Source organism: Tinamus guttatus, unplaced genomic scaffold, assembly GCF_059628265.1.
Source record: "Tinamus guttatus ecotype Peru unplaced genomic scaffold, ASM5962826v1 Tinamus_guttatus_pri_ptg000753l, whole genome shotgun sequence".
NCBI classification, from domain to species: Eukaryota; Metazoa; Chordata; class Aves; order Tinamiformes; family Tinamidae; genus Tinamus; species Tinamus guttatus.
The window spans coordinates 732,971-750,159 of record NW_028289287.1 but is presented as its reverse complement, the minus strand read 5'-3'; the positions used below and the strand labels follow the sequence as shown (position 1 = coordinate 750,159).

General features: G+C 37.3%; 1 protein-coding gene across 2 annotated transcripts in view; it reads right to left on the bottom strand.

The window, feature by feature from the left end:
• The window catches only part of VWF (von Willebrand factor), a 126,512-nt gene that overhangs the window by 75,711 nt on the left and 33,612 nt on the right, over nt 1–17,189 (bottom strand). For both annotated transcript variants that reach the window (XR_015914061.1, XM_010225239.2), the window contains 5 exons: nt 15,552–15,792; nt 14,644–14,738; nt 13,387–13,547; nt 6,829–6,932; nt 153–291 (listed from right to left, as the gene is read on the bottom strand). Coding sequence is in view for 1 of the 2 variants with exons in the window: in XM_010225239.2 (XP_010223541.2) it covers nt 153–291; nt 6,829–6,932; nt 13,387–13,547; nt 14,644–14,738; nt 15,552–15,792 (740 nt within the window). In the remaining variant the exon portion in view is untranslated. The remainder of the gene's footprint in view (nt 1–152; nt 292–6,828; nt 6,933–13,386; nt 13,548–14,643; nt 14,739–15,551; nt 15,793–17,189) is intronic.

Genomic DNA, 17,189 nt, shown 5'->3' with positions numbered 1-17,189 from the left:
CTATGCTCTGCCATATATAAGGTTTATGAATGTATTTTACATTTTACTGTGATTCATCTAAATGTTAGAAATCTGTCCTGCTTTCACACACCTTATATTTCAACATACTTTTCAAAAAGAACTTAGTATTGTGCAACAGTTTTTGTTCTTACCTGAACTAATACATATTGACAGTCTCCTGGAAACTTATATTTCAATCCATCGAATGTCAAATAATGAGCTGTACCAATAACAGAGCAGGTGGCATCACATATATTTTTGGTGCATTCCCACTTTCGACCATGGCACACACTAGCAGAGAAAACAAATTAGTGAGTTACCATTATTTCTAATGTATCTAGTACCAAGAGAAGGCAAGGTGCTTTAAACAAGGAGGATTAACAAAAGTTGCTGTCTGCATGTGCTCACAACTTTCCAAAGACACAGAATGAATAGTGGTAAGCTACTATTTTGTATCCTACAGTATCGACCTGTCAGAAGTTTTGCTCATACTCAGTATACGCTGGCAACATGTTCAGCAGTACCCAAGGATTTGGGGATTCACAGCTTAAGGTGTTTTAAAGGGCTCAGTACTTCAGCATATTGTGTGTTCAGCACTTCATGAAAATGGAACCATTTTCAAGTTTAGTCAAGCACTCAAAACTAAAGGCACCAAACACAGTAAATAACTAGGCAAAAACTGCTTTTTTAACCCTCATAGATCTGTGCAGCTTAAGGACAGAAGAGGCCTTTTTGTCTTCTAGTCTGCTTGCCTAGGAGACATGGGTAACCTCTCTTCTGAGTCCAAGAATTTGAGACTGACTAAGCTTTATCTTCAATCAAGATATCAGAGTTAATGAAAAGGAGACTTTGGTATTCTGGACTAGAGAGAAGACGCAAGACCAAGTTTTCTGAGCAATAGTGGCAGTAATTAAGTTCTCGTAAAAAAGGGCACAGATTTAGTTAATGATGCAAACTCCTAGATGGAAGAAGATTTTATTTTAAGTGCAAAAGACTGATATTTCAGTTTGATTTCCTTTTCTATCACCTTTCTTTAAAAATGTTAAGTAAGTCAAGCATCTATGATCCACACAATAAGTACATACTTCAAGCTTTCCTGAACAGAATGACTTTACCTGCCTTTATTGGTATTTTCAATGGAACCAAAGATATTAAAAATTAACTCATTCCTAGAATGTCTACCTTCACTTCAGCAAGGCTTTTGACACAGTCTCCCATATCATCCTCATAGGAAAGATCCGGAAGTGTGGACTGGACAAGCGGACAGTGAGGTGGATTGAGAACTGACTGGATGGCAGAGCTCGAAGGGTGGTGATAAACACGGCCAAGCCTAGATGGAGGCCTGTGACCAGTGGCGTCCCCCAGTGCTGTTCAACTTCATCAGTGACTTGGACGAGGGGACAGAGTGCACCCTGAGCAAGTTTGCAGACGATACCAAACTGGGTGGAGTGGCCGACACTCCAGAGGACTGCGCTGCCGTTTCAAAAGACCTAGACAGATTGGAGTGTTGGGCAGAGAGGAACCTCATGAGGTTCAACAAGTACAAAGTCCTGCAGCTGGGCAGGAATAACCCCAGGCACCAGTACAGATTAGAGGTTGATCTGCTGGAAAGCAGCTCCTCAGAGAGGGATTTGGAAGTCCTGGTTGACAAGAAGTTAACCATGAGTCAGCAATGTGCCCTTGTGGCCAAGAAGGCCAATGGGATCCTGGCCTGCATCAGGAGGAGTGTTGCCAGCAGGTCAAGGGAGGTAATCCTCCACCTCTACTCAGCTCTGGAGTATTGTGTGCAGTTCTGGGCTCCCTAGTACAAGAGGGAAGTGGAGCTTCTAGAGCAGGACCAGCATAGAGCAATGAAGATGATTAAGAGACCTAGGAAGTCAGTTGGGCCTGTTTAGCCTCTTAATCTGCCTTTGAGCAAGTCTGGCATGAAATATATACTCCCAACAACAATTTGCTTAGTGCACCCTCTTAGCATTCTTAACACACACACACACACACAAAAAATTCAGAAAGAAAATTAAAAACAAATTTAAAAAAAGAAAAAAGATTCTAAGTACTCCAAGCAGGCAATAAAAAAAAAAAGGAGAAATCTTGATGTAAATTTTTGGTGATTGCTTTGGTAGAGGTTTATTGTTTTGGATTAGGCATTATTTTATTTTATTTTATTTTATTTTATTTTATTTTATTTTATTTTATTTTTTAGCTTGTGGCAATCTACCAGTTGACAGGGGCAACCTACCTGCTGACAGTCCATGTATTTACGGATAGGCATTCATTAATTAATGGAAGAAAATTTACACTATTAATGGTAAATTACTGGAACAAAATCCTGATCCAGTAGTCAAATTATCTAATTCTCTATGAGAAATTTGATTTGATCCTTGTTCTCCCCTTTTCCCTAGGCCTAGATGAGGAAGTAACATAAGGGAGGCAAAATAGGAGTGTTGTTCTCCTGCACATCTTAAACTCAGGTGTTGGGAGGTCTGTAAGGAATCTCTGCAGTTTTTCATCCTCAGACATGTTCCCAGAACATCTTTTCTATGTTTAGGCTGGAGAATGTGTTCTTATAGGGCTCCATGCCTGGATTGCTATACCTCTTCCCTGACAGATTTCCATAACTACACTATACAACCGTGAAACCAGTGATAACCTCACCATTAATACATATTAACATACATTAAAAGACATTAGCATTGAATGCACAAATCCAAACAGTGCACTAAGAGGGTAGAAATATGTTTCCTTTTCTCTTACCTGTTGCACACAGAAATAAATATGCTTTTTGAGTTTCCCTGTTTAAAAACAAACAAACAAAAAGGCTTGGATGCAGCCTGATGGAATATTTCATAATGCTATTAGCATTTTATTGTGGATATCCTACTCTGCTCAGAATATGCTTTCACAAAACACTTTTATTACACTCTAAGGACCACTACAGGTTAAATATGAATTGACCCTTTTTTATTTGCAGTACTGTCTCCTTTTCCTCACAGGAAGCCAAAATAGTAGTAGATTTAATATCTAACTAATGCCAGAGGACATATGTTTATTCTGTTTACCCTAGCAACCAACTTTGGGACCAAGTGACCAAGGCTCTAAATCAGTTCGTCCAATGGCTTTCATTCAGGTTACATACTTAAGTATAAAACCACGCTTTTTCAACAAGATCTTTGCATTTCTAAATGAGTTTCATTCCTAAAGATGGTTTACCTGACCTAGCAATTGGAGATCTTACCTCACAGTCTGACAAAAATACATACATGGATAGATACATTTCTTGTTTTCTACATAGGTACTCAGGTACACTAACCTAAGGGCAAGAAATGCCCTATAAGATATTGCCCTGACAGCTCTATTGTAGGAGTTAGACTACAGCCTCCACTCTACAGGAAAATTCACATTTGGCTACACAAGAATACGATTCCAGGCTAAATCTCTCACCTTTCATGATAGGAGCAGTGACACAAGCCTTCCTAATATGCAAAGCAAAGTAAGATGTTATCTTGGCTTTTCAGGGGTGGGGAATTCTAAAGAGAAATCAGACTCTGAATTGCCTTTAGGGTTATGATACCATTACATCCCTGATGGTCTAGTAGCTCAACTGTACTGTTATTATTGTACAAAAAGAGTGATGTAGAGAGGGGAAGCTTGCTTTTCGGCTGTTAGTTTGTTTTGCTTTTACTACTTCTTTTGCACTTTAACTCACAGTGACCTGTGGATATTTAAAATGCAAGACAGCTAATTATCTTATACTAGTGTAATTCCATTGATTTCAGTGTAAGAGACAGAAGAAAAAATATTATGGCACTTAGCCTTAGCCTTCATCATGAGAGCAAAACAGCCAAACCAGAAGACCTTCCATCCTTGTTGAAGGAGATGGATATGTTAAAGGAAATTTTCCCTTTGACCTCCACAGGTTTTTGATCAGTTATTCAGCAGGTTCAATAACTAGAAAGATGCTGAGCAAACCAAATTTTAAAGAATGACAACTGTAGATATAGCAATATGGTTTCGTGCTTGACATAAGCTGACTTGGCCAAACTTAGGCTTAGGGCCTGGCACTCAGAAGATCTCACGATGTTATGGAAAGCAAAGGGTTAACAGAAATCAAGGTGAGTCAGCTGTCTTACTTTGAAGAATCAGTACCTAGCCATGTGGGGTGGCATTGTTGCTGATTGGTGGCAGAGCAAGCTTCCGCATTCGAAAGGAGTATAACTGTAGTGAGCAGTAAACAATAAACAGCACTCCAACCATATTGGTGTTACATGGTTTGTCCCCTAGTGGGGTAGGATGGCCCCGGAGAGTCCGACCTCTGGGTGAACACATTTGTTGCTGGAGCCCAGAGACAGCTACGAGCTGAGACCGGAGACAGCCGCTGGCAACAGACAACAAAGCAGAAATTTTCCACACTTTTCTAGTTTATTTCCTTGTGTGTGTTAGAATAGCTTCTGACACAATATCTAATAGTCTAACATAATGGTAATAATCTAACAAGCAATAACTTGCTTGAGACCAGGACAGCATTCAGCTAAATGCTATGATGGAAAACATCACTGTTTCATGGATTTTCTAATCAAGACATACCACTTCTGTAAAGGCAGAGAAAGGAGAATTCTACCCCTTCTTTATGGATGTGGAAATGGAGAGAGAAAAGAACTGGAAGCATTTTCCCCAAGATCACATTGCTAATCCACAGCAAAACATGCACTGAACTGTGTTCACTGCTGTCCCAGTATAACATCCTAACCCACAAGTAATCACCACTGAGTTTTGAAAACACTTGATGTTAATACATTTTGTTCAAAGAATGATATTTCAGTAACATGAAAACTAGGGTAGCATTTGCAATTAAAACTCTGTTAATAGCAAGATCAGGATTTTGTGTACATAGACAGATTATAAAGTTTAGCAAATTTCTGCTATTTATTGCTTCATAAATTTTTCACTGAACTCTACAACAAATTCCCAACACATAGCATAACAAAAGTTTTGCCACTAGCTTAGAGTTGGAGACATTCCGCTGTTCATGAATTAGGTCTCCCATATGTCAAGCTGAACATAAATGCCAAATCTGACACCTCTGGATCATATACTGTGTTTGCAGGTGTTCACATCTGGCTAAGAACAAGTGAGAATGAGAACTCCTTCAACAGCAGTAGAAAAAGTGAAAAAATAAAAAAGAAAACGAAAGTTTTCCTCCAAAATGCAGTCTCTCAATTCTTACTAATTTGCAAAGCATAATAATTTCCTATATCACCTTCAAAATGATATTTGACTTGATATTTCCTGAAAACTATCATGAACATACATAGTTCAAACAGCTCTATTGCCATTTGAAAGGACCCTAATTTGCAATTTCACTTTCATATTCGAGAAAAAAATCCTAAAATGAGGTGAAAGCTCTTACTAAAAAGAAAACACAATTTCTGTAATATTGAACGTTGATATTGAACCTAGACCTTGATACTGAAAAATATTCTATGCATGAGAGGAAATTTTACTTACAATGGCATTGCCAACAACAGAAAAAGTTACTAGAAAAAAAAATCACTAATTTAAGACTTACAATTTTAAGAATGACTGACATTAAAAAGACTGTGTATGGTATTTGTGAAGAATATCTTTCATATTTCACCACAGTATATTGTTGTTGCCTCAGTAAATTTATTGGTGTGTCTGCTTTTTAGTTGAGTCAGTTCTACGCAATGTAGGTTGCACTATACAAAATCTCAACTTTTCCTTCATCTTTTTCCCGTGAAACCTGTCTTTCCCAAGTCTAATTGTAATACATAACCCACAATGCAATAAGTAGCTGCACAGAAAACAAACAAACACACAAAAAACTAGAAAGTCAGTATTTCTATACAAGAACATAAAACATGATACTCAAATCTAACTTAGGCTAGTTAGGAGTAGTCCTAGTAATTTAAAAATATGGCATTTAAAAATCACTGTTGTTCAAAGATTCATGAAAAAACACACAATAAATTATGGTGTCAATTCTCTGATCTGACTCCATTCATACATAGAGCCCCATGAATTCCTAGAGGTACTGGAATTGCAAAAGGCTTACATAACTTGATGAACCTGAAGTCTAAGTCCATAGAGAAGATAGTTTCCACATCCCTGATGACTGGATGACCTGCATTCTTAGTCATTGAATCCAGAACCCTTAAGGTGATGGCACCCTTCCTGATACAAGCAAAACCTGAGAGCAAAGCACCTCTCCAAAAGAGTGAATGTGATGAGGAGGCAAGAGATAAGAATTGCCCAGCAGCCAAAACCTTACACAAGGCCATGGTATGGTTTCCTATCCAAGCAAATGTAAAAATGCCATGCAAATTGTTCTGAATCAACAAACCTTTTATCAAGAGACAAGTAGGGGAGAGAGAGAGAGAGAGAGAGAGAGAGAGAGAGAGAGAGAGAGAGAGAGAGAGAGAGAGAAAGGCTGGTGTTCCTCTCACCCCGGAGCACCTCCTATACTTAGATTGCAATGCAGTGGAGAGTAACTCCACTAGCTAGCTACAGAAGTCATTTACATGGACTATCTACTTTCAAGGTACCAAGCACACTTTGACAAATACTGCACTTATGCCACAAGTGAAAGGAAGATGATGATCTGTATTATTTACGTCATGACATGAAATCCTTGACTTTACATAAATATCTATATACTTTATATACGTTCTTTATACATATATACATATATACGTATATAATACATATACATTTATATAAATATATATATGTATATAAAGCAAGGAATTAGTATAGTTTTTAGAACAATGTTATCTGCCTAGAAAAAAAAATGCAGTGGAAGTGGCTCACCAGGTGTTGCAGTCATTAGTCACTGTCTCTCCCTTGGCATATTCTCTTCCATTGTGAAAACAAGGGCATCTCTCAGGAGAAACACACTTGTTCTCATATCGCACCTAAATGAAAGACACATTTCTTCAGCACATTGGTCTGTTGGTATGTATCAGTGCATAGGAGAATATAAGCAAGAAAATATGGATAAAGGAAAGGATAAAAGATAATCTGAGGTAAGAAAGGTGTAGCATTGTTAATATTTTTTGCCATTAATACAAATGGCACTATGGATACACAGCTTTATTTCACACACAGCCTTATTTGAGTGACTGAACACTAGCTTAAGATGCTGCAAGACAGCTATGAGAAAGTTCAGATCACTAGAACTAATGAGAAAATTCAATTTGACCAAAACCAGGGTGCTGGGAAGAGAAATCGGTTAACCCAAATGCAGAGAGCAGGTGAATAGCATGCGCTTTGCTTCTTACCCACAGCAAACTGAAGCATGGCCTATGAGAAGGGCAGTCAAAAGCAGAGATTGACTAGATTAACAGCTGAAAGAAAAATACTGAAGAGAGTTGCAAAACAGCAGAACCAAAAGAAATCAAGTAGAAATTAATATTTGTTGTAACAGACCTTGTCACCCCCAAAAAGCCCATTGTCCTGTCAACCTGCCTCTGGAAATTGTAGTAATCATTCACATTCTTTCAAATGCCTACTTATTAACTAGGAAGCAGGATAAAGATCATTTCACTTAAGATATCATTACACCCTTTAATAAACTTTGTTACTGAGAAATAGGTCATTATTTCTCAGTCATCCTAGCTAGGGGTCATTCCCAGCAACAATTTTCCTTTTTCAGTTTTACTCTATTAATTTTAGTTTCTTTTTGCACAGTAAGCTATTTATCCCACCAAAAATATTTGTAGATTACTCAGTCTTTTCCATTTCTTTTATCCAATTTTTCTGATTTTGAAAATGTCCAGTAGTAAAGAGTCTAACAAAATCAAGTTTGGCTCTACTGTTTTTCACTTGGATATAGCTCTTCACAGCCAGGACAATGTTCAGCTCTTGATTCATGATATGCTGATATAGAGATCGCCTCTTATACTGCCTCTTTCAAAAATGACATCATCACCTTCCCATTTTAAACTCTTTCAGTAAAATCATTAAAAATTATTCTTTTTTTTAACAATTGGGCCAATAAGATCAATACTCCATGAACTGTCACATTAATAAAGTAGAATAGCTCTGTCTTTTCCTACAGGGTCCTAGAACTGCCACAGAAAACTACTAATAGAAAAATATCACAGTCTAGAGACCCTTCATGTATATGCAGCTCCATACATTCTGTGGCTTATTACGCCAAATAAACTCAGGCTGATAGAAGCAAGATGGAAAAAAAAAGAAAAACTTTTCTAGGTGGCCAAAGTGGAGTTCTGCTTCATACTCAGACTCCACTAAGGACAGGGAGAAATCAGGGCAGAGAATATCATCCATGGGCCTTTTCAAAGGGTGTTTAATTTATTGCTTTTTTCTGGTGGTATGAAGGAAAAAGCAACTTATATCTTCACACTCATTATATTTCAGAATTTCTCTGGAGTGTGCTTCAACGCTGTCCACAATAGATTTGAGGGCTAGTCTCTGGATACAAAAATTGGAACTGAGTTTGTGCCTGCAAAAAGACTATTAGCACTTCTTCTTGCTTCCTAGCATATCCACACAAAGCTAGTTACAGTCTATCCGCAGCTCTACAAGCTGGACAAACTAGTACTTTTACATATAGCCATTGAAGTTATAATGTAACAAATATTGACATCGGCAAAGGCAGAAGATTATCTTCTCTGAACACTGCAGAGTGGGCAGGTGAGATTTAGAAACATGAACATGAATATCCAATCTGGAATTTAACAAAAACACTGATTATTTTTGCCGCGAAACTAAACAGTTACACTTTTTGTTAGCAGTAACACAAAATCCACCAGTCAAATTTACACCATCTCTAAAAGTTGTTCTATCTGGAAACTCCATGACATGCCAGGTTACAAGTTTGTTGAAGGAGCTACCATATACTACTACAATGCATATGGCTTTATTCAGAAACAGATGGATTTTCTGTGGAAGTTTAACATTGCATAAACAAACAGCACCCAACATGCCACATCTAAACAGTTCAGACTACCTGACAGAATATGTTTGAGATTGTATGGAGAAGCTACCACAAGAAAAGACACAATGTGGTAAGAAGAATAGCTGCTGTTCACACCGTGTCATACCCTTAAGAAAACACTCCTAAGAGGTCATCCATGAGATTATGAACGATCGACAAGTTGATAATGCTGTCACATGTTTGGGGATTTCCACCATTTCCCTGTTTTGTCTAACATGTCCTATTAATTCTTAAGCCTTGACAGTCTTCTAAAAGCTAGTTCAATATTATAAATGCAGACTTTAAGATTCTTTCAAACCAAACTATCCCTTGTTGAGGCTGAATCTGAATTTATCTGGATAAATCTAATTTTGGTGAGTATCTCACTGTCAGTCGAAGCTCAAATTCTCTTTCTATTTTCTCTGATAAGCCTGAGAGCTTCAACAGAAACTCAAAGTTGACAAAAGAGTAAGGAATTAAGAAGTAAAGGAAATCGGCAAGAGTAGAGCCCAGTAGCATATATATTTTACTAAAACAGCACTGCACAGTTTCCATGAAGACAAAAGCAAGTCAAAAATATGCTAGGATAGACCAGTCAAAACATGCGGTCATATTAACAGTAAAATCATGCCTGGAGCCACATTAGCTCTTGTTTACTATGTGAAATATCTTACTATGTGAAGTTTACTTTTTTAAGGCAGACCCATGTACCAGGAAGCTGGTAACCACCTGCTCTTGAAGACTCTGTCATTAAACAGACTCTGTCTGTTGTTAAAACAGGATGTGCTTAAACTCAAGAGTATACAACAGAGCTAGAAGGAAAATCAAAATAGCCTTCTATTAAGGTATTGGTGAAAAGAAAAAGAAAAAAAAATTCTGATTAAGGTGCTTGTTTTATTCATTCTTCTTTTACCTAACATTTTAAAATTAGAAATAGTTTAATTTTCCCCAGAATTGTAGTTAACACTCCATTTGTATATTTATTAATATTTTCCAATGGGAAAAACCTGGAGTACACTAAAATAATCTGAGAAAGCATATACTTTCTCAGACTTCTGCACATATGTTACGATTTATCTTTTCTGCACTACAAAAAAGTGACAAGTATGGAGAATTTCCCACCATCCAGACGATCAAAGTCAGAACAGCAAAATTACTTTTCAGAACACACTGAATATTTTTATTTTCAATAAATCAAACCAAAAGAAAATATTAAGTTAAGAGGAACTGAAATTCTTTTTTTCAATTGAAATAAAATACTTTTCTTCTGCATTTTCTGATGAGAAAAATAAATTTAAAAAATGAATAATTGTCAGTTTTTTCATGCAAATTTTCCAGTTGAATGAAATCACATTTGCTGATGGAGCTATCTAAGACTACAAATTCAGCCACCTCCAGTGTGCTGTTCATGAGCAATCCTTAATTATATTTTATCCTTAATTTATTTTTTTTTTGAGATACATTATTCAAAATCAGCAGTCAATCTGTGTGTTCAGCTTTGAGTTATGGATTGCTGTTTAGGATGAATAACTCAAGCCTGCATATATGCAAGGAAAAGACTGCACTTAATTATATGTTAAAAGCTACATATACTTGCAAATTGTACTGGAGAGTTGTTTATGTAAACTATACGGCTTTAAATGTGTCTCCTGATCGTAAAACAATTTTATATAATCAAGGAGATTCATTCATTATTTGTACTTGGTCCTGTACAGAGAGAGAAAAAAAAATCTTCAGCAAAATGGCAAGGCTAGTTGCTGAGTGGTGATATACACAAATATAAATTCTCGTGAATGTTCCCTAGCTGTGACTTCTCTCAGACATTCATACAAACAAGTAGTTTACCTCTGTGTGTGCTTGTAAATTGAACAGGTTTACAGAAGAATGATAATGGAGACTGACACATCTGACTGGTAAAAGCAGTAGTGATACCTTTTATCAGTGCCTTTATTGCTCAGGTCTTCTGGTACAAGTGTCAAAACATGTAAGCCATGACTTCACAACGTCTTTAAGATGTTGTCTGCACATGGAGGCAGGATGAAAAGGAGAACCTGGTTACCACTCCAAATCCTTCCACCTTTGGCAGCCACTACTGTGAGTGCAAAGACTTGTTGCAGAATTCAACATTCAGGAGAAGGCTTCCTCCAAATGATACCAACTGGACCTTTGATTATGTGAGGAAAGGAAAAATGTCTCTTTGACAGCAAGTGGGTTTCTTCCATGCAGCCAAACTCCAGGAGTCTAATGAGTGGCAGACAGCATCGATAAAACAAAAGCATGGAATTTGATCTTGTCTTTGCATGGCAATGGTTAAAATAAACTACTATTTATATACTGGCTCATTCCATAACGGCTTTGAGAAATTAGGGACTTGAAGACTGAACTATACTGTCATCTAGTGGTTAAAGGTACTTATTTTACTAGTTTTTAAAAATTGGATCCAATTCTATATAAAAATCTTACAAACCACCTTGCTGAATCCAGTGGCATATTTCACATAACTCCAGAATCAACTGCAATTTCTAATTCCAAAATGAAAAGGGATGTTTCTTCCTCAAGCGATTGTTGCAAAAAATCATTGCAAGAATAGTTCAAATGTCCTGAAAAGGAATACAGTATGAAATTTTATATTCAAACTGAGGGTTCAGTACAAGGAAGCTGAAATAGTTCTATAGACTAGTTGTCAGAATTTGTTATGTGAATATTCACTCAGTGTAGTATTGCCAAATTTGGAACTGAATCCAAATCTCAGACCCTTTGAACAGATCAAAAATGTCCAGGTAATTCTGATCAGACAAAGGCATATTTCAACTGAAGCTTGTTCACAAAAGTATTTTAAAATGGAAATCTGAAAAATAGCAACAATTGTTTATAAATAAAGTTGTGGTGAAATTTTTCTCAATGTTGATATGAATGTGTTCAAATTCTGTTCTGCATTTTCACTGGGGAATTTACAAGACACTTTGGAAGTCTAAGCTTTTGTCTAATTATGACATTTTATTATGGTACAGTATCTATTTAGACAAATGTTTATTGTCAAAAAAATAATATCCATGCTAGAATTCACTGTCAAGAAACTTCTATTTTGGTTTCTATTAAGACAGTTAAGTTCTTTTCAAGGAAAAAATAAAGAATAGAAAAAAAACACATCTTTTATAAAAATATATCCTTCAGAATTTAATTCCTTTTTAATGAAGTTTAGTGGATGAAGTCAATTCACCAGAGCTGAAGCCCAAATTTAAACACACATCTCAGTCTTAGAAATAATTATCAAAATAGAAATAATAACCTTTTGCTGACTAACAGTAAATGTCCAGCACACGTTAATGTGAGCCTGAACTTTATCAGGTAAAAAAGAGTAAAATTAAAAGAAATCATTTGTATTTCTAGCCTTCTTGGATTTAAGCACTTGAAAACCTCTTGATTTACTGTATGCTTCTCTGCATCAGAAAACTGCACCAGCAAGTCTGTAAGTGCCACAAAAATCAAGGTAAAGCTCACAAGAGTAGGGTATTTCACATCTAAAATGAAATAAAGATGCAAGCTCAACTCTTTTCTAGGATCTGGCATATATTTTTGTCTCAATTTCCTGCATAAGATATCACAAACTTTTGTTATTCCAGCAGTTTTACTGAGCACAGGACTCAAAAGCACCATTCACATAAATTTAAAAAGAACGTAATATATCATCCACCCCGTCCTAGTCACACACTGTCTGAAATTATCCCAACCATCCAACCATAGCAGGTGTAATCCTATGCACAATTTTTCACCCATCCAGATAGCCCTAAGCACTGATCCTTTTCCTATTACAAAAAAAAAAAAAAAAGTTCTTTATTCTTTAGGGCTTTAAAAAGCGATATGATTATCTTTTAGGGTTGTGGGAGACAATACTCGTGGAGCCCAGAAAGCATCCTACTAGCTAGAAGAGTGGCATTATTATTTTGGGAAGTTTTCTCTTTCTTCCCTTGCGTAACTCCCAGTTTGGTACATAGCACAGGAAGGCAGCAGCAACAGTGGAGAACTGACAAGGGAGCAAGCAGGAAATAACTGGAATCAGCAGGAAGGTTTGGCATTGGCATTTACAGTTTGCTTTTTTACTCGACCTCTCTCTTTGAGACTGGAGAAGTTCAGCTAGACTGAGGAGTTTGGAAGAGGATTGAAGAAGGATACGAATTGGTCACAAAAAAAAAAAAAAAAAAAAAAAAAGCATTTTTTTTTTCCTTGCCATTTGGTTATAAACTGTCATTACAAACCAAACTTCATCTTCTATACATCTATGCAACTTCTATTCTATTATATATGCTCTAAACCAGCCAATATTTGACAGCGTCATTGTGGACTTCTTCACAACCACATATTTTGAAACTTTAAGAAGACTGTTGATAGGAAAGAACAAATACAAGAAAACAAAGAGGTTTGCTTACCATCCCTTTTGGACAGAGGCAACCAGATATGCAGCCATGGCTGACACACTCTAAGTCATAGTTTTGGCAAGTCTTGGCACACTCCAGCCCTTCAGCTCTTGGGTTGTTGGCAGGACAGATAAATTTTTCCATGGGTGCTCTGCATGTCAAGCTCCTTTTTACTTTAAATATAAATTCACCAAAAAATCATTAGCATGGTAATTTTCTTAGACCAATGTTTTCTTTTAAGAGATGACTTGCTTAGCATATACAACGGAGCAACTGCATTATACAAGTACGTGTAACATTACAAAGGTAATGTCACCTCTCAAAACAATGTGAGCTCAGCTAAATTAGGCAGGTCTCTGCTAAGGTCTTCTACCAAATAAACACTTTTGTTCTAGGTTGCATTTAGGCTACAAAAAAGCATTCAAAAGTTTAGTCTCAATCCTTAGCATAAAACACATTCCGATCTGTGGGCAACATACATAAACAATTTCAGCACAACACACATGTTCTGAGAAGCAACAGATTCATATATTATTGTATTTAGAACAAATTCCACCAGTAGGCATAATTATAAAGGTGGCTGTTAATAATGACAACCTTAGCCTAAATGGTTATCAGTTTTTCAAACTCTGAGATATCCATTTCTGACAGAAGATCAGAAGCTTATCAGAAGGTGTAAAGGCAAAATGTAGCCCTTTGTTTCAAAATCTTTGAATGGGGAAAAAAAAATGTCCAAATGCCGTAAATAGGTATATTTGGTAACCTACCATAGAAGTCACTGTGTTTGGAGTTACTTCTGTCAGCAGGGTAAGGACATGGAGGAGTTTCAGCAAATCCCTACTAGCCTTGTCTGTGAGGGACCCAGGTTCAAACTGCCTCCACTATCCCAATCCTTTAAACTCCATCCAGAGAAAAGAACTGCCTGCAACCTTTTAATCAGAGGCAGAAGGTATTAAGATGATAAATTATTGATGTCATATGAGCCTCAAATAACAATGATGAGATCCGTTAACCTCTACAACTCCAGAGAGACTACAGAGTCTAGCCATAATCCCAAGGAGAAGAATATAACAAGTCCCATATCCTTTCAGGCAAACATTGTGTTTCTAATCTGTAACAAAAAGAGGTTATAAAGAAACACACAGCATTACCAGCTCTGCAACTTCTGATTCCTCAACTCAGCTCCAGATCACCAGGAAATGAAAGAGGTGATAAAAAACAGAGAGAGAGAGAGAGAAAGAACAAATATCAGTCTTTAAGCATACTAACTTCTTGCAGATGGCCTCTCATCAGTGAAAACATCTGGCAAGAAGACACCCGGAGCTTTGTTTGTGTTGCAGTGCATGAAGCCATTTTCACAATAGCTAAGGAAAAGAAATAGAACTTTTATTTAATAAAGTGACATTTAGCTTTTGTTTGTACTTCTATTTTCAGAAAAGGCTGAACCAAAATTAAAATTGCAGCTCTCATGTGGGCTGACCTGTTGCTTTCCATCCACTGTGCTTATCAAGCTTAAAGGGAAACCTTCCCTTCCCAAGACAGTCCCAGTGACAGACCAGCATGGTGGCCCAGCTTTATACTAGCACTGTCCCACTGAATCCCATCTGCAAAAGCATAAAGCTCAGCAAGATAATAGTCAGATCCAATGTGGAAAGAGGTCAAGGGATCACTTTAGTGCCTGCAACATGACTCTATACTAGGACAGAAAATAACACATTGTTCCTGGAACCGGGCTGGTATGGAGCCACCCAGCAATTGCATTCCTGTCTTCAATGTATGCTACTCAATTTAAAAATTAGAAATGCTTTTTAATATTTGTATCTTTGATAGAGGTAATTAGGTTTTAACATTTAAGAAATGTATTAGAGTACATTAAAGTCCATTTTTAAAAGCCTGCAAAGTACCCATTGTCAGTAATTAAACTCCATTTCAAAGTGGCAGGAGCTGTTCCTGGAACTGAGCTTCATATTGAGTTTTCTGACTATGATGGCATTTGAAATGATACGGCTAGAGATATAACAGCAAAACTCAGAGTTTGATTTTCTGGAGACAAACATTGTTCAATTTTTAACTAGTTTCCCTGGCAGCGAGTAGATTGAGGAACTGGAACTGTTAATCAGTCAGGCTTCCCCAAAGAGTTACAGCATGAAGAAATGAGTCATGAACATTGCACTTACCACATGATGTAATGATCTGAAAAGATGTCCTCAGGCTGGAAGATCTCACCATCATAGTAACAAGAGCAGTGGGACTTTGGTACACACTCTTCCTGCTCATCAAGATAGTGCCCAGGAGGACAGTAGCAGCCCTCCATGCACAAATCATCACAGTCTTCATCAGGGTAGGAGAGAGACCTGCATGTCTGGTTGCACGGTGTTCCACATTGCCTGTAAATCTGGCCTTCAGGACAAATCATTGCTGCAGAATAATAAGCACAACAATGAAAGTAGAATTTGATTCAAAGTCATATAAAGAAAAAGCTACCTACACCAGACTGTAAACCTACAGATTTATTTACCCAGTGTAATCACCTATCAAGGCCTGCATTACCTTGGCTTTCCTTAAACCTAAGCAGTGAAGCCTGGGGCATTGCTTTTATATATAAGAAAAATGTGACTAAATGTAATTTCCAGCAAATGAGTATCCAACCAACATGTTGGAACTCCAACAACAAAGTTTCATCCAAAGTGAAAAATGCCAGCTGTGCCCAATCCCTTATCATTTGGACCTAGAAGGTGGGGACATTACAAGCACAACCACTTACACTTCCTTAGAGTCAGCTTTTACTTGGGACAGTCAGGGGCAGTGTGGTCAAAATAGTTACAAAGTTGGGATTCTGTTTTTACAAGCAAGTGTTGCAATAGCCTAAAGCTTTATATTGCAGAAACTCTCCCAGAAAAATCTGTGGGAAGAGCTACTGATAATAAAGTCACTTAATGATTGCGGAGCCATATTTCATTACTAACTTTTTTTATGATTAAGTCATTTTTACAGACACCTCACCTCACCTTTAGAGTCTTTCTGGCTTGTTCATCATACTTCGCCTTAGTTCTACAGCTTTTTTTTTTTTTTTTGAGCGAGAGAGAGCAAGTGAGAAGCTGCTCTGCACACATCAACATCGGCACTAGGTGGCAGCGATGTCAACACATCTCAGAAGATAGGAAACAAGTTATCATCATCATATCCTTTTAGCAGGGCTCTCTTAACCAAACTGACTGTGTTTGCACTAACCTTCCAAAGCAAAAGGCCAGAGTGGCAAGGAGAGGAGCTCAGAGATTCAACAGAGTGAGGGAAGCCACTGCACATGGAAGCTGCACATTTGTATTGTGCTAAAACCAAGATCAAGCAGTTACAGCAAAACTTCTTCCTCTTGCCATCCCTGTTGAATGATCCAATAATCCCTACCCTCTGTTCTGCCATCACAAGCCCCTTGAAACTGTAACTGCATGGGCAGAAAAACTATTGCAAGGTTATAGCTCTGGAGTCTTATGCAGCTACTGAAAGAGCTGAAGTAACATGGAGGCTAACAAAGCAAGTTCTGCATGATGACAAATTCCTAGTGTTTATCTTCATAAATTTCTTCCACAATGGATAATTACTGTCATTTAATGAAGAGAGGCATAGATCCAATAGGTCCAAATAGGCCAAGGTCTTCTCACCTTCTATTTAGAAACCTGAAGTCCCATACATGGGAGTTTAAGATTCTCATTTGAAGATCCAACAGAGAGAGCCTATACTTGACTTGAAGCTTACCACAGAACTGAAATCTCAAAGCATGGGGCAGATGTCCAAACCATTCAATCTTCCTTTCACAG